The sequence below is a fragment of the Onychostoma macrolepis genome, chromosome 12 (genome assembly GCF_012432095.1).
Source record: "Onychostoma macrolepis isolate SWU-2019 chromosome 12, ASM1243209v1, whole genome shotgun sequence".
In the NCBI taxonomy this organism is placed as follows: Eukaryota; Metazoa; Chordata; class Actinopteri; order Cypriniformes; family Cyprinidae; genus Onychostoma; species Onychostoma macrolepis.
In genome coordinates, this window is record NC_081166.1 from 30575979 (window position 1) to 30595191 (window position 19213).

The following is a 19213-nucleotide window of genomic DNA, read 5'->3' on the forward strand; positions in this document are numbered from 1 at the left end:
CAGCAAATTAGGAGTTTATTGATGCAAGAGTCATAGCTAATAGTTAAACTAAATATCACGCTTTCCTATCTGCAATTGTAAATTGTAAGTAATTATCAGCTTATTGATATCAGCCAGAATGGTCAAATCAGTGCATATGGAAGTGGATGATTAACACAAACCAAACAGCACTGTATGATGGCATTTGTTGTTGTTACACTAAACACATTTTACTTTACAAGCTTTGCGAGTTAATAAATGTCATGCCGCATTACAAAAACTTTGATTCCTAAAATAAGCTCCATTTCCTCGTGCAAGATAAAGCGTCTTATTCTTTGATCACTGTGAACTCTGACAAGCTGCAGCACGGTGCATAAATTCATGAATCTAATGCTCTTAAAAGTGCGGATCACTGTCATGAGAAACAATTATGTGTGTTTTGTGCGCTTCAGGTTAATGTAAGGCAAAAAACACACACTTGAGAGGAGAACACACACTCCTGACAAAGCAAATCCTGGATGGGTTTCAGTAGAGCGTGTCTAATACTTCCTTCAGATACAACATCTGCTGCATCTCTGAGAGCTAAACAACTGGCTGCTCAAGTTCACTCGAGGTCAGCGGCAATGAAGACACACTCACACCACCAGTGCGCTTTGTGTGTGTGTGTGTGTGTGCAATGAGTGCATATGCTGGAGAAATAGATGTTTGTGATGATTCAAAGAGAGTTTTACATTCCTGTCGGTCCTCAACACACAAACTCCCAGAACACAGATGCTTCTCAAACAACACAAACCGAGTCATTCATGTGCATTCTGTCAATCACCAAACCTGAAGTGAAATATGCAGCACTTGAAATATAATCAGAGCCGAGGGAATATTAATCATACAATCATGCATTGGTTTGTAATTGCGTCACAGCTTTGTACTAGTGAAATTATCAGAAAGGATCTGAAACAAAGAGACTGAGCTGATTTAAATCAGCGTAGACATCAAAAGTTAGAAATTAATCTACACACTACAGTTTACAGCGTGTCAGAAAATCCAGCTGTGAATCCAGTTCTGATTCTGATGGGGAAGATATAATGCAAGAATATATTTAAGCACAAGTTCATACCAAAAAAAGGGTTGTTGTTTTTTTTTTTCTTGAAAATGCTGAAAAGGTGAGCGTGCAAGTCATTTGAGGCAATGCATGTTATATAAAAATATATTATATACATATAATGAAAGTGGTAATATATAAAATGCGTCAAAAATACACACACACACACACACTATCATTCAAAAATTTGGGGCCAGTAAGATTCTAATCAATTTAACACTTTTATTCATCAAGATGCATTCAATTTATTGATCAAAATGACCGTAAAGTCATTCGTAATGTTACAAAAGACTTCAGTTTCAAATAAATGCTGTTCTTTTGAACTTTCTATTCATCTGTGAATCCTGAAAAATAAAAAGTATCACAGTTTCCACAAAAATATTGTGCAGCACGACTGTTTTCAACATAATAATAATAATAATAATAATCAGAAATGTTTGTTGAGCAGCAAATCAGCATATTAGAATGATTTCTGAAGATCATGTGACACTGAAGACTGCAGTAATGATGCTGAAAATACAGCTGCGCATCACAGAAATAAATTACAGTTTAACACATATTCACATAGAAAACAGCTGTTTATGATTGTAATAATATTTCACAATTTGACTGATTTTACTGCATTTTTAAACAAATAAATGCAGCTTTGGTGAGCAGAAGAGACTTGACTTACATTTGACTGACTTTTTAAGAATGTTAAGAATGTATGAAAAAAGTGTTTGACTTCTTTTTTATGCAACTCATTAAACAGCATTATGTGTGAAGTGTATATCAAAGATCTGCCACAGCACCGAAAGTCTGATACTGGCTTTAAACATCACGTTCAGACTAAATCTGAAACATGAAGAGGATGATGGTTTGAGGTCTGAATAAACCACAAGCTCCCACCTGTCAAATTTCCCAGCATTACCCTCTTGTTTCTCAAGAAAGCTTTGGAAGTGCAGCAAAAGCATGTTATGAAGGACACACTCAGCTTCTCCGCTGTGTTAATGAGCAAAACAAAACACAGCTAATAACGTCAGCCGCACGAATCACAGCACTGATCGCTCCTCAGCGGCGACTGAACGCCGGGAATTTGGCGAGCTAATCAAAATGACATCTTTCAGCGTGCGTTGATTGTGAATAGAGCAGAGGACGGAGAGGATATTAAAAAGATGTGTTGGTATTTAATGCGTGAGCGCGTCCAGCCCTCCGTCTCTAAATCACCCGCTGATGCTCAACAGCACAAGCAGAGACTGTGTTGATACGCAGAAATTATATTTAGTGGCTTTATCGGATCATTGCATTAGCATGCTGTAGGATTTCTCTTCATTCATTTCATATTTCACAACGGGTTTGCTGGGAAAATAAAAACTAAGAAATGCACTCAGATCCTGGTTCAGGTTTGACCTGCTTCACTGTCCCATAAAAAATACATAAAGTTCCAAAAATACAATTAGATAACATCATGAATATCAGAATGATTTAAAGCATGCTTATTTGTTCAGAGGTGTTTAATATAAATGTAAATGTAATATCAAAGCAGAAATGGGGTTTGAGCTGGTAAATCTAATTTATTTCCATTTTGAATATTTTAAAACTATTTATTTCAATACGTTTTCAAGACTTAATTTATCAGTGATTTGTTTGTCTTTTTTACATAAATAAGTAAAAAACTAATAATAATAATAATAATGTTTATATTATATATAAAAAACAATGACTGATGGTTGAAATGAAAATAATAATAATAATAATAATGTAACTTTATGTATTATATGTGTTAATTTATTAACAATTACTAATAAAAAAAATAGAACAATAATAATCAAGATTTGTTTAACTATATTGCTCAGCTGTAGAGATAACACAACTGTATGTATGGCTCTTACACCTTTTCATTTTTTTTATTCAACATTATTTAAGTTAGTAACGAACAAGCTTGTGTATAATAAAGCACAACTACATTCAGGACACTCTACACACCTCTGTACCTCTATATATCTTATTATACAGCACCTAAAGCAGTATGCAGCCCTGACAGGCTTCAGAAGAATATAACATGCAACAGCACTGAAACACTGAAACACACACACACACACACACACACACACACGCACACGCGCGCGCGTTTGTTTCTGTGAACTGTGGGGACTTTCCATAGACTTCTATTACTTTTATACTGACCAAACAAATTATTATTTTTTCCCTCATGGGGACTGAAGGCCAGTCCCCACAATGTCAAAACTTTCAGGTTTTACTATCCTTGTAGCATAACAATGTACGATGTAGCATAAACAAGTACACACACACACATACACACACACAGATACATCACATGAATGTGCGGCCCAGATCACCATGGTAACCGGGGGAGGAGGACAGGAGCTCCAGCAGGTCCTTGTGCACATTCTCCAGATAAACACTGAAACATCCATTTACATCTGAGCCTCCGTCATGCTCTGATACAGCCACGAAATGCCCAAATCTTTCACATATGAAACATATTTCTATTCTGTCACTGAGAAATAGCATACAAACAAAACTGCAGCAACTGTGTGGCTTCAGAATGAGTCATTTAGACTCTGATGTCAGTTTTTCAGGTCTAGTTTTGTCAGTTAAAGTGAGTGATTGCATGGACATTTTTTTTTAAATGTCTATAAGTATATTATGCTTCACAAAAAAACAAACAAAAAAAACATATGTGCAGTGTTTTTGTTACTTGAAATAAAATAAATATCACCTGAAAAAAATAATAATAATAATTTCAGCTAGTTGTCAGGAAAATATTTATCATTTTCATTTAGTTTAACTTGATGTACTAAAATAAATGAAAATAAAATGAAAAAATTTGAAGAGTTCGTTTGCAAAACAGATTTTTATTAATTTTCATAAATCATGATTTTTATTGTGTTTTATTGTGTTAGTTAGCTGTATTTTTTAGTTATTATTATTTAATCAAAACAACCCAACTGCAGTTTGATAAAACAGAGTTATCTGTTATGCAAATTAACTTTTCATATACAGACATATAAAATGACAAAAACATAACAAAATTACTAAAAAGAAAATGAAAAATATAGCACTAAATATTATACTTTATATTTTGCTTCAGCTAATTGCTAAGGCAATATTTGTAATTTTTCTTTCTGTTTAACTTTACGGACTACAATTACACTAAAACTATATATATATATATATATACATTTTTTCAAAACTATAGGGAAATTAAACAAACTTATAAAAATGACAAAAGCACACAGCAAATTCACTAAAACTTTGACTAAAGCAAAAAAGAGGAACATAAAATATTTATATCAGCTAGTTGCCGAGACAATGTTTCAATATTTTCAGTCAGTTCACCTTGATGTACTAAAATAAATAAGACTAAAACTAAAATAAAAATGAATAAAAACTACAAAAACTTACAATAAAAACCACACACACAAATGAAAAACTCAAAAAACAAATGACAAAAAACAACAAAATCACTACAATTTTAGCTCAAATTAAAAAGAAAACATAAACATAAAAATATAAGTAATAATAACATTTTAATTAATTGATAATATTAATAAAAATTCCATCCCAGTTATGCTAAATGAATGTAAATTGAAAACTGCTCCCTGTTGAGTGTTTATAAGGTTTCGTGCTCCTTCAGTCAGACATGTATCTTAACTATTTTGAATCTCTTGTTAAATATTGTTCAATATTTCAGTGATCTTGAATCTATTCACTTGTGGCTGATTGACTAATTTGAGCAGGAGATGAAATATTGATGAGAGCGAGGGGAGATCCTGAGTGAAGAGCTCTCCAGCGCCAGCGGCTCATTCACCGCAGCACACTTTACACACAAAACACTTCTCCTCGAGGCTTCTTTCAAACACTTCAAGACTACTTTCTTTAAGTTTCATTCAACACTCACTAAAACATACTGCTCAACAAAATAAATGAATCAATAAATGAGCCCAATTTTTCCCCAAAAAGTCAAATAAAAGTCAACTTATATCTACTGGTATCACTTGCATTACTTGTAGACTATTTTTAAGTTCCATTAAAAGCCACTAAAAAACTCCTGCAGCACTCAAATAATGATAATAAAATTAAACAAACCAATAAATAAAAAGTAACTTGGTAACTGATATCCCTTGTCTTTCAGATGTCTATATTTCGAGGCAAAAACTATTTTCAAATAATAATAGTAAAAAGATAAAAACGAATAAATAAATGCCAATTTTAGACTATTTTACATTCTATTCGAAGAACACTGAAAACTCCTGTTTAAAGCATAAATCAACCAATCAAATAAATTAATAAAATAATAATAATAATAGTGCTGTCAAAAGATTTAATTTTGTTTACATAATATATGTGTGTACTGTGTATATTTATTATGTATATATAAAATAAAAAGAAAAGAATAACATATACATATACAAAATAAATATAAAATAAAAAGAAAAATGTTTTTATATATTAAATATATTACTTTATGATATAATGTGTATGAATAAAAATATATACATGCAAATACATGTTAATATTTTCAAAATATATGCTGTATGTGTGTCTTCATATATACATAATATATGTGTGTGTACTGTGTATATTTATTATGTACACGCAAACTTTTATTTTGGATGCGATTAATCATTTGACAGCACTAAATAATAATGATGAATAAATAAAAAATACCAGTTTGTATCACTTGTCTTTGAGATTTCTTTCCTTCAAAGAAAAATACTTTTTGAATAAACAAACAAATAAATAACTAAATAAAGTCACAAATAAATAACTTATATCACCATTAAAGATGACTTTCTTTCCAGGAGAAGACTATGTTTCTATTCAAAGCCACTAAAAATTACTGTTTAAAAAAATGTAATAATATATAAAAACTTACAAAAGAAATACAATTATTTAACAAATAAATGCATGAATAAATAAACCAACAATTCTTTCCAAAAAAGGGCATATTACATCAACCACTATCACGAATATGTGGAGCAGGATCTTAGACCAGTGAGGCCTGTTATGAGCTACGATGATGATATATGTCGGTCCAAATTATTTCACCTTACCTTTTTAAATAATCAATGAAAACTACATTACCCATGATTCTGCGACAAAATCTCCACCAATCAGAGAATCAAAACACGGAAACCCCGCCCACTCCCCTGCAAATGACCTAATCAAGTGGATCTCACTACAACATCAGACTACTTAAATATTGGTATAAACATGCATACTTTGCAATAAATGTAAAATATGTTGTTTCTATACACACAAACAGCATCTTCAAATCAACAGTTTTATATTTCTCTGTCATTTGTAATTTAACTATGGCATTGTAGGTCTTTCCCTCATTAAAGTGCATGTACCTTTGTTTTTGTCTGATTTTCAAATACTTTTTTCATTCAAATCAGAGTTTGTAATGTTGTGATTCACTTCAGAGCTGGCTGGTTTGGTTCAAAGATTATAAATTTAAACTGAAGAACTTAAAAAATAAATAAATAAAAAATACCTCAATGTTTTGGCTGCTCAAATGTACTGCGGTCAGTCAAGACAAAAACTCTGACTAAAAATGTAACCTACAGTGTATCAGTGGCACTGTTTCTAACAGCCTCTCTCTGTAAACACAAGCACTATTACTGAGTAACATGGAGGAAATGAGGAGGTGAGAATCGGTAATGTGGCTAATCAGACATGCTGGCATGCGGATCTTCATTGTAATGTTTAGTGAAGCAAGGCACAAGTAATAGCTGTGAGAGGACACTCGCCGAGTGAGAACATTACAAACGATCCCGAGGACGGATGCTGACACGGAAGCACTTGAGGAGAAAGAAACAACGTCCCCCAAATATTTCTGCACTCCGTTACACTCCGCTCTCAGTGTTGTTACTACATGGACATTTTCAGAAGTTACAATTTTTTCATATTTTCACTCATCAGACATTTAAAGTGCCCCTATTATGTATTTTTGAAGATGATCTTTCAGGCAGTGTGTAACAGTGTGTAACAACAAGTGAATGAAAACATCCTGCAAAGTTATAAATCTGAAAGAGCACCGTGTATAAAGTTATTGTTTCTCAAAAGAAAGAGTCGACTCTGAATCATTGAAACGAGTCGTTTTTAAAACAAATCCCAAGCCGTTTCAGATTGACGTCAACATGAAACATTAGCATATTGCCGCCCACTTGTTGGTCTTTTCTGGTTGGTCTGAAAGAAAATGCAAATTCATTCTTTGCCACTAGGTGCTGTTTTTGGAGCGGTTTCCCCGGTAACGCTGTACACAAAGCAGCACTGCCTCACAAACACTGCTTTATCAGGCGTTACAGAGATGAGATGAAAATGAGACCAATCGACCAATCACCGCAGATCAGCGTCACGCAAAGGAGGGGTTTGGAAAAATGAGTCGTTGAGCGAGTAAGGTAAAAATAAATGCATATTATAAAACAATGAAAGTGTTTTTTGACCTTGCATGTTGGGGACTCCCAAAACCAAAATATGAACCTTTCATAACCCATAATAGGGGCACTTTAATTTCCAGACAGCCGCTGTATGCACAGCACAGTACAGTAATAAAACAGTGACAGGTTCACATTCATCCAGTCATTTTGATTTGAAAGTGTTGTGAAATATGCATTGTAATATTTTGCACAAATGTCACCAATCGCACAGTTTTTTCTCACAATTATGAAAAATAAAGTGAGATTTGCAAGATCTTTTTTCTCAATTGCGAGATCATATCTTGCAATTCTGACTTTATAACTCACAATTGCGAGTTTATATCTTATTATGCAATTCTGAGAAGAAGAAAAATCGTTATGAGAAAAAAAAAAGGAGATGTAAACTCAGTTGCAAGAAAAAAAGTCAGAATTGTGAGATGATAAAAAGCCACAATTACCATTTTATTTTTTTATTCAGTTGTGGAAACAGGATTCCATGAGGTAGCTAAACATTGAATGTTTAAAAAATGTTGTGATAGAAATGTTAATCAATCACAATGATAATATCCAGTGCTGTATTTAAAAAAAAAAAAAGGTATTCAGCTTCAAATGTAACTGTTTTGAATTGAAACAGCATTTATAATTTACATGATTAATGTAATGCATTTCGTAATTGAATGCAGTGAGACATAAACTAATATCCCCTTTTTAGCATATATGGCATATGATTAAGAGTGGTTGCATGCATATTTTAAAATAAAAATATAATTTGCAAATAATTGCAAATGTTTAAATGCATTACTTTTAACTTAGTATCATTGGAAAATTGTGTGCAAGGTGACATTCATTCAAAAAGATATTAGAATGCTTCCTGCATATTTCATGACACTCTCAAATTGAAATGTGAACCTGTTTATTAAGATGTTTGCTGTACAGTGGCAATTTGGAAATTAAATATCTCTATCACGTTTGATAAGAACAAGAGCCACTATTCTAAACCCTAGTGATAGTGTTAACAACAGCAAATGTGAGATAAAAATGCCATTTTAGCTTGTTTCTAGAGTCGTTAAGCTCTTCTATTGTGACTCGTGTTTCACAGGACTTGCACTCGAGCTCTTTGTATCGCAGATTCAATGTTGTACCGGGTGCGCTACTGAGCAAGTTTACTACATAAGAAAAGACAAACATATGGAGCTGCTTATGAGATGCAAACATCAAAAAATCACGCACTAAGTGTTCTGAGGTCATAACATAGTACTGTGCCAGGAGCTGCGCGAAAAGTTGTTGGTGTTTTACTGAGACTAGTGTTTATTAGAGCTGGAAATTGCAGTGAATAGTATGTTTTTGGAGTTTTGCAAGCACGTTTTTCCTATGTTGATTATTTTACAATAAATTATAGTTATTGTACTGTTTTCCTTTTTAAATCTCTTTAAATCCTTCTTTAATTCTTTTAAATAAAAGGACATTTGTGATCATTACAACATCAAAAAATTGGGCACTGGGTCACATCCAAACATTATTGAGAGCTGTGTAAATTGACAGTGCACATTTTCAAATAGTTTAGTTTTGAGTTTTGAGTATGCGTAAGATAAGTGCTTATTTAAGTTATATTATATGTACATTGTATATGCTATCATTAAATTTCATCAGCCACCATGCTCTCTAGATATCCGTACTGGCATCGGCATCAGTCAAACCCATCTACAGTATATAGCACTACATTTATAATCTATCTACGTACGAAGAGAATGGATGTAAACGCACACATATGCTGGCCGGTGGAAGCTGAGCTACGTAACATGAGTGTTAGCTGTGGGGAAAGATCCAACACACTGTTAATCCCACGGCTCTGTTTTGTAAGCAAATCATTATCGAGACTATTAATGGCACACTGCAGAATTCTCCCTTCCTCCCTCTCTCTCTCTGTCCTTCTCTTGCTCCCACTCAGTCTCTCTTTTCAGTCCATTTCTCCCACCTTCTCCATCTCCATTTCTCTCTGTCTGTTTTCGGGGAACCTTTTTAATACTCGGCTTCATTTTTCCTCCCTCTTTCTCTGTTCCAAACCCTTGTGAGCTGCCTACGGAGGCATTTTAAGGCATTGCTGATGCGCTCCCGATGTGAAAGCTGATCTTAATGATGCTGACTCGCAAGAGATCTTGTTTTAGCCAAACTGTAAGGGAGCAATGAATGTATTCTTCACAGGGAAGCCAATCCCATAATGCACTGTAATGAGCTCTGTGAAAATTGCTATAAAATTTGTATAAACCTATAATTCATTCAATATTAAAGAGGATAAACTCTATTGAAATCAATTGAGTCTCTCATGCAGAGCACTACCTGTGCTGTGTGTGGAGTTGCTGTCTATATAGAGTGATCCAAATTAGCCATCATTACTTATTCAGAACACTCTATATGATTTGGAACATTCTACTTGCTCTACACTGTCTATGTAGAGCGTTCCAAATCAAGAACGTGTCATTTAGAACACTCTATATAATTTGGAACATTCTACATGCACTATGCTGTCTATATAGAGTGTTCAAATCAAGAAATTATAATTTAGAACACTACACTTGATTTGAAACACAATACATGCACAATGCTGTCTATGTAGAGTGTTCCAAATCAGGCACTAATTATTTAGAACATTCTGCATGCCCTACACTGTCTATATAGTATGTTTCAAATCAAGCAATTATAATTTAGAACACTACACATGATTTGGAACACTATACATGCACTATGCTGTTTATGTAGCGTGTTCCAAATTAGGAACGCATAATTCAGAGCACTCTATATGACTTGGAACCAGTTACATACACCACACTGTCTATGTAGAGCAGTCAAAACCTTCTAAATCCACTATGCAGTCTATGTAGAGCGTTCCAAATCAGTAATATATTATTTTGAACACTCTATATGATTTGAAACACTATACTATCTATTCGCTGTTTGTGAAGAGTGTTCCACATCAAGTACTTATAATTTAGAGCACTCTACATACACTATGCTGTCTATGTAGACAGAGCATTCCAAACCAAGAACTTGTAATTCAGAACACTCTGTATGATTTGGAACATTTTACATGCACTATGCGGTCTATATAATGTGTTCCAAATAGAGCGATTATAATTTAGAACACTCTGCATGATTTGGAGCACTATATTTTCTATTCTCTGTTTGTGAAGAGTGTTCCACATCAAGCACTTATAATTTAGAGCACTCTACATAAACAGTGTAGGGTCAGGCATAGTGTTCCAAATCAAGAACGTATCATTTAGAATGATTTGGAACATTCTATATGCACTATGTTTTCCAAATGAATCGCCTGACTGTTAGGATGCTGTCTTAGAAGGAAGCTGTCTATGTAAGCAGTAGGCAGCGAGACAGCTCAGTAGGTTTTGGAAAAGAGCTTCTGTGTTTCTTTTCGGGAAAAAAAATCTCTATTTGAGCTAAACGTGACTGAAAACATTGGATGCCAGCCTCCTACTGACTGTGTTAACACATTGCCTGGGCAACTTCAGCTAAACGACAGCAATGCTGAACATTTCAGACCCAGAGATTTTCAAAAGGTAAAAGAGGGGGCAGAGAAGAAGAGGAGACATTTCGAAATGAATCGCTGGGAACATAAGAAATCTGAACATTCAGTACTACATGAGTTATGCCTCACAGAACAAAAAGTGATGCTGCGAAACAATCAACATCAAAACTAATATTCATCAGAGTCTCGATACAGCTGGAAAAAAACCTTTCTATTCAACCATTCACTCTTAAATTCTGCATTAAACATAAGAAATGCTTAAAATACTACAACAAAGAGTCATGAAGAAATATGCATTAATTGAAACTACATAAAAGCCCATGCTAGAGCAACAGATTCTCTGAAATATTGTCCCAACTAGTCAAACACAATTATTTTAATTATCAAACTGAACAACATTGCTGAAATGTTAAGGGTTTTTGAGTTCCCAGCATGCACTGCAGCATGAATAAATGGTGTGCTTACTTTTACAGTATTACTGTTTTGCTGTGTTTTTGTTGTTTTGTAATTATTGTTAGTTATTTGTTGTGTTGTGACGTTAAGAGCTCATCTTTTTACATCTGCATGTTCCTGAGGTTTGTATGTGAAGTCTACATCCGTCTAAAACTACTGTATATGTCAGATATCTTTAATTTATAAGGCCTTCACAAACACAGCTCACTTCATATATCAAGTGGCCTATGAAACTAAATTAGCTTTCTATGTTGTTAACTGAAAATTTGAACAAGAAATCTGTAGTTGCCTTGATTAATTTATTGGCTGTGTAACAAAAAACGAAAATAACTGATTGCATCATGCTGCGTTGAATTTTTAAGTTTCGTCAATTCCTTTTTTGACCTTTGAGCTATTTTCAAACTCTGACAGCTGTGTGTGAGGATGTTATTATTGAATATCGGGTCACGCTTTATTTTAAGGTCTAATTCTCGCTATTAACAAACCGTTAACTATGACTTCTCCTTCAATAAACTCCTAATTAATAGTTAGGTAGTAGTTTTAAGTTAAGGTATAGGGATGTAGAATATTGTCCTGCAGAATATGTGTTTTATGAGTACTAATAAACAGCCAATACGTTAATAATAGGCATGCTTATAAGCAACTAGCTATTAGTGTGTCTTGGTCCTTTTACTAAAGTGTTACCAAATATTGGTCGCATATGGATGATAATGGAAATTCAGAAGGGTTTTGGGGTCAATTTAACCGTATAAGTCAACATTCACTTTAATTGCATGGAAAAGAGCAGCTTGAACCTTCTTCGAAACATCTCCTTTTGTGTTCCAAAGTTTGATTTTCACTTCAAGTGTTTAAAATGACACGAGGGTGAATAGACGATGACAGAATTTACATTTTGGCTCACCGTCACTTTAAAAACAGGGACTGTCGTCCTAGAGAAACCAGCACATAAGTGTACTTCAAAGGGCACAACGGTGTCTTTCTCCATCACAACACTGAGTCCTGAGCTCACACCCTGTTTGATCCTGATAAAACTACAAGCATTACACAGAAACTCTGCCATGACCTTGGAAACTGATCATATTGCAATAAACATCCAAATTTAGCACAGGTGACTCTGTAACATGCAACAATTGCGTTTGAAGCTTCAACATGCACCGGATTGCACCGAATGTTCGTTAACCATCAGCAACAGAGCGGCCTCTTGAGACTTTACAACCACACGCAAACCCAAGCTGCCTGGGTGCGATTCAGCTAACAAATCACGTAGCGGCCCTCGAAATGGTGGACGCCGAGGGGTCAAAGACTGAAACTGAAGAAAGCTGAGAACATTGCAGCACACTCCACCTCCCACAGGTCCTCAGCATAAACACTCACTCAAACCAGCCTCGTCTAGACAACATCGCATCCTTCAGATTAAAACCATCCAACACGCAGATACATCAACATACCATACTCCCGCGGCACCCATCCATTTCTTCAGCGTCTCAGGTAGAGAGCGGTTGTGTGCGTGTAGGAGGAGAGAGAGTGAGGTTAGGTAAGGAGATGTGTGGAGGGTGGGGTTCGGCGCTCACCATGCTCAACCCAAACCCCGCATTGGGCTGGCAGGCGGGTGTAGATCTGTCCTCCCTCTCCGTCCACGGACACACACAGCCCCTGCGATCCTCTCACCGACGGCCAGCTCATCCACGCGCGTCCACAGCCGCTCTCTCTGACGGAACAGCGAGGGTGGGATCGGGAAGGCGACTCAGGGGAAGCGCGTCAGGGAAGAAGCATTCCTTGGGTTTGGGCGGATGGGTAAACCTTAAAGCAGAGTCGCTTTCCAGAGGAAGCCTGGCAGCTCGTCTTCCTTCCACGCGGAGAATCCAGAGATAGACAGAGAGAGATTGAGAGAGAGAGAGAGAGTCTACAGCTACAGTCCATGAATGGTGCAGTGCTGCTGTTGTCATGGTAACCACTGGGGAGGAGGCTGGTGAAGTGGTGAGGGGGAGTGAGAGAGAGAGAGAGAGAGAGAGAGGGATGCTCTGCAGAGGGACGCTGGAGCGCTGGAATGACAGACTGGAGAAACTGGAGGCTCTGGGTCTGCTGTGACCTCATGTTACCCTTGAAAATGCCATCTAGTCCATTCATCACATTATCAGTCTATGTTCATCTCACAGTTCCCCCTGCTTCTTATTTTATAATCCATTCATTCATATGAATATGGGGTGACCAATCATTAATGCGCTGTTTAAACTGTTAACGAGATAGCATCAAAGTGTGTGTGTGTGTGTGTGTACTTGTTTACGCTACATCGTAAGGACCAAATGTCTCCACAAGAATAGTAAAACCTGAAATTTTTGACATTGTGGGCACCAGCCTGCGGTCTCCACGAGGGGGAAAAATGAATAAAAATAGTAAATGATGTTTATCTGAAAGTGTAAGAATGCAAACAGGTTTTCTGTAAGGGGTAGGTTTAGGGTTAGGGGATAGAAAATATCGTTTGGTCAGTATAACAGTAACAGACGTCTATGGAAAGTCCCCACAATTCACAGAAACAAACACATACAGTGTGTGTGTGTGTGTGTGTTTGTTTTTCTTTTTCAATACAATGAAAGTCAGTGGGTTCCAATGTTTGTTTGGTTTTAAATGCATGGACAAAGTTGAAACACAAAGTTGAAGTGCTGTCAAACGATTAATCACATCCAAAATAAACGTTTTGTTTACATAATATATGTGTGTGTACTGTTTATTTATGTATATATAAATACACACACATATTTTGAAAATATTTACATGTATATACATTTATATATTTATATTATTATATTTTATATTATACAGTATATATATATATATATATATATATATATTTAATATATAAACATAACATATTTTTCTTAAATATATACTGCATGTGTGTGTATTTATTTATATATACATAATAAATATACACAATACACACACACACACACATATAATGTAAAAAAAAAAAAACTTTTATTTTGGATGCGATTAAACGTTTGACAGCACTAATAATAATACTTACATATAAGTAATTTTATATATATATATATATATATATATATATAAAACTATAATAACCCTGATATGCTAATTGTTAAAGCTGATCACTAAAAATATCCAGTAGGGCCACTGAAAATGTTGAAAGCAGATAAATAATTAAATACAGAAATTATTTTATTTTATTATTATTATTATTATTTATTTTTTTTTAAATGGGGGGGGGGGTGTAAAACTGTTCCTTAAACAGGCAAGTTTTTCTTCTGTTTGGTGGTTTGGTTTAGCTCCGCTCCTCTTCACTTCTCTGGATGAGTTGTGAGTGTCTTAATGACGGGTAAAGCTCATTAGTGACTCCTGCTGCTCTCACTAATGTGCTGTTTGAAATGATCTTGTTCTTGTTCTCTTGTTTTTAATCCAAACCTGACATTCAGAGCACTTGAAGAATGAGCTGCTTTAAAAAGTGACATGTTTGCTCATATATTTCTCCATTTTCTTGGTGAGCATTAATAGAACAGGGCAGGGGTTTTCAACGGGCGGTCGGTGCGACGCTGCAGGGGTCTGCCAATTGTTTGGTCTCAAATTAATTTGCGTGAAAAACAAGCTTCATACATAATCAAAATGTTAACGTTTTTAACTTCAACCAAAGCTGAAGTTAAGAAGCCAGGGTAGAGTTAAATGTTTCATTGCCCATCACACATTAAAATGTATTACGTAAAAAAGAATGGGGTCTGTAAGATTGACTTACGCTCACCAAGGCTGCATTTATTTAATCAAAATTACAATAAAATCAGTAATATTGTGAAATATTATTATAATTTAAACTAGTTGTTTTCTATGTGAATATCTGTTAAACTGTAATTTATTTCTGTGATGCGCAGCTGTATTTTCAGCATCATCATGATCTTCAGAAATCATTCTAATATGCTGATTTGCTGCTCAAGAAACATTTCTGATTATTATCAATGTTGAAAACATTGAAACATTCATATGTGTGTGTGTGTGTGTGTGTTTTTTTACTAGAATTTTTGGTAACACTTTATTTTAAGGTGTCCTTGTTACATATGTTACATGTACTTACTCTTATAATAACAATTAATTATGCATAATTACATGCAAGTAACCATAAACCAAACCCTAACCATATAGTAAGTACATGCCGTTAATTAATGTAACTCAGTACTTAAATGTATAATTACACTGTAACAAGGACACCTTAAAATAAAGTGTAACAATATTCCATATAGACTCAGGTTTATAGAGCATTCAAAACTCATCCTGCTCCAGCCACGTTCCCCTGGAATCAAACTCACGGTCTTGTTGTAGCCAGTGTTGGATGCTCTTAAATAAAGACATAAAATATTAAAGATCAAGAAGCCTAAACGCATCAGCGATTCGAACAAACAGTTCAGACTGGCCAAAATGTGACTTGAATGCTAGTTCGCGATCGTCCAGAATTTATCTAACTTTCCGAGAGCCTTGATTTCGCTCTCTGCGCTGTATTTGTTCCGGTAAAACGGACAGAGATTTATGGGTTTAATATCACTCGATGTCTCTCTGTCCTCTGAATGTCAAGCACCAGCCCTGCATGATAAACGCTTCACTGTACATGCACTGTACGCTTGCACTGCACTGCATCTCAACTCTCAGAGAAGAAAGAGTGGCTGATTATTCTCTCACAAATTTAAGAACAAATCAATTGTGGTTGGGCAAAGCTGAACTGCTATTCACCGGGTCAAATAATGCAAATGCAGCTGCCACCATTTAACAGGGATCTGATGATGCCATACTATATCGATATGAGAGTCACGATACAATAAAATACAGCATTCACTCTTAAAAATAAAGGTTCTCTGTTGGCATCTATGGTTCCATGAAGAACCTATAACATCCATGGACATTTTCCATCGCATAAAAGACTCCTTATAGTGAAAAAAGGTTCATAATTTAAAAAATGTTATTTTAAAAACTGATCACTGAAAAGTTATGAAATGGTTCTTCTACAGCATTGCTGCAACAACAAAAAAAAACGTTATTTTTAAAGTGCATGGAACCTTTACATTGCAAAAAAAAAAATGGAAAAAGGTTCTTCTGATTATTTAAATATTCCTTGCACTAAGTAGTTCCTTTAAGAACTGTTCACTGAAATGTTCTTTTGTGAAGCAAAAATGGTTCTTCTCTAGCACTGCTGCAAAAACCCCTTCTGAACCTTTATTATTAAGAGTGCATAATGACACACTACCTAAAGGCATTAAAATCAACGCTGCTTTTCCTTCTGAGAGGAATCTACGTCATTAGTGCCTGCCTTTTTCTCCTTTTATGATCTTTTGCTCAATTACTGGTCATCTCTTTATCATCTGGACTCATTCTCACTTCAGCTGCTCTTCACCTGAGCAGAATTCCAGCCGTAAATGTCACATTTCCATTTAGCTGAACAAATGACTGGCTGTGGAAGATGTGGTGGAGCTGGAGACGGCTGGTAAGCGATTGGGAAGCGATTTGAGAAAAGACGAGGTAAGTTAGTCGTTTCTGAGCAACTGAAGGGATAGTTCACCCAAAAATGGAAATTCTCTCAGTATTCATTCACCCTCATGCCATCCCAGATGTGCTTGATGTTCTTTCTGCTGTGGAAAGAAAAATAATCTACATAATGCAAGTGGATGGGACCGTCAAAGCTGACGCTTCAAAAACCACACAGAACGAACACAACAATAATCCATACAAGCCCAGCTGATGAATCAAGGGTGTGTGGGTAAGAAAAATACTAACATTTTGACATTTTTGTACCATAAATCTTCACTAGGAAAATGAATGTTGTATATTCATGTTCACATGAGTTAGAAAGCACAAACAGAGCAGTTTGATTCTTGATGACTGAATATTTTCAGTGATTAAAAACACTAACCGTAATTGATTCTTGGTGACTCTTATGAACTGATTCTTTTCATTAAAACAAAAATATGTGACCCTGGAGCACAAAACCAGTCACAAGGGTCAATTTTTGGAAATTGAGATTTTTACATCATCTAAAAGCTGAATAAATAAGCTTTCTATTGATGTATGGTTTGTTAGGATCGGACAATATTTGTCTGAGATGCAACTATTTGGAAATCTGGAATCTGAGGGTGCAAAAAAATCTAAATATTGAGAAAATCTCCTTTAAAGTTGTTCAAATGAAGTTCTTAGCAATGCATATTACTAATCAAAAATGAAGTTTTTATATATTTACGGTAGGAAATTTACTAAATATCTTCATGGAACATGATCTTATAAAAGAAAAATGGATCATTTTGATCCATACAATGTATTTGTGGCTATTGCTACAAATATACCCCAGCGACTTAAGACTGGTTTTGTGCTCCAGGGTCACATATACAGTGCAATCTGTGCAGTTCAATTCTTGATGACTCTTATGAGCTGATTCTTTTCAGTGAATCAAAAAGTGTGATCGCAGTTCAAATCTTGAAGATTCTTATGTGCTGAATCTTTTCAGTGAATCAAAATCATGCAGTATGCCCTGTACAGTTTAATGGTTTGTAGCTTAAGAAGTTTTTTAAAATATATATTTTTTCCTCATACACATCTATCATTTCATTTCAGAAGACAATGATTTATTAGCTGGGCTTGTATGGATCACCAACGTATAAAGTATAAAGAAAGTAATATAGATCTGGGGAGTGTCCCTTTCAGATCCAAACTGATGGATCCAAAGAGGTCAGAGCTTAACAGGTGTAAACGGGGTCCTAAATAGTCCGAAACCATTTGTGGAGGTAGTCGACAATGAAAGTGAACACACTGCATTTGTAATATACATAACAATCACTCCTAAATGACATAAGGAAGACCGCCTACTCACTGTCAATCATGTAAAGCTGAAGTTGATGCAGATATTAGACCAAAATAACAGAATTGTTCTAGAAAGATCATGTTCGTTCTTGTGGTTTGCTCTTGGTCACAAGAGACTCAAGTTACTACAAAGTGTAAACTGCACCGTGTCTCACCCGACCACTGGAGACGGATCTCAGGTAATCTATTTTTGGTAAAATCCTTCTTCATGGATGCAGGTTGTTCTCAAGAGAAGTTAGTGAGAACAGAAAAAGGGCTAATCATTGCATTGTAATTGTGGTATGGATTGAGGAGGAAAAGTGGAAGCAGATCGACAGCAAAGGAGGAGGTGTAATTTCATCAAGCCAATTAATTGGCATTGAGGGAAAATGTAATTTTGCCTCTTTCCATAGAGATCTATGGGGATAGCAGTAAGGCTATTGATCGTGGTAGTTAATTTGTGTCTGGAACAGGAGGCTTATAGTTCAGAGGAGTGAATCCTGGGATTCAATCAGGGAAATCAAAACATTGGGGGTCAAACTAAAGCAGAAAATAAGGTCAAAGGTCAGTTCTGACTGGGTCACAGAAAGCAGGGGGGGAAAAAACAATCCTTAATGACTGTAATATAATGCAACTCAACATACAATCATGTGTAGATAAGAAAGTAAACGCTGCAGACAATTCACAAACAAATGACTCAAATGACTCGGTTCTTTTCAGAGATTCTAAAATATACAGTGCAATCAGTTCAGTTTGATTTTTGATGAGTCTTATGAGATGGCTCTTTTCAGTAAATCAAAAACACATAGCATGATCTGTGTAGTTCGACTTTTAAGAGCTGATTCATTTTAGTGAATCAAAAACATACAGTGACTGCAGTTCAATTCTTGG

General features: G+C 35.2%; 1 protein-coding gene across 7 annotated transcripts in view; it reads right to left on the minus strand.

The window, feature by feature from the left end:
- The window catches only part of tanc2b (tetratricopeptide repeat, ankyrin repeat and coiled-coil containing 2b), a 158835-nt gene that overhangs the window by 61453 nt on the left and 78169 nt on the right, over positions 1 to 19213 (minus strand). Inside the window, exon 1 of one of the 7 annotated variants that reach the window (XM_058792881.1) lies at positions 13072 to 13361. The exons of 5 other annotated variants lie outside the window; for them this stretch is intronic. In XM_058792881.1, the coding sequence (XP_058648864.1) occupies positions 13072 to 13183 (112 nt within the window). In that variant the 5' untranslated portion in view covers positions 13184 to 13361. Of the gene's footprint in view, positions 1 to 12948; positions 13362 to 19213 lie in introns of those variants that run through there. One more of the 7 variants, XM_058792883.1, reaches the window with a different exon arrangement.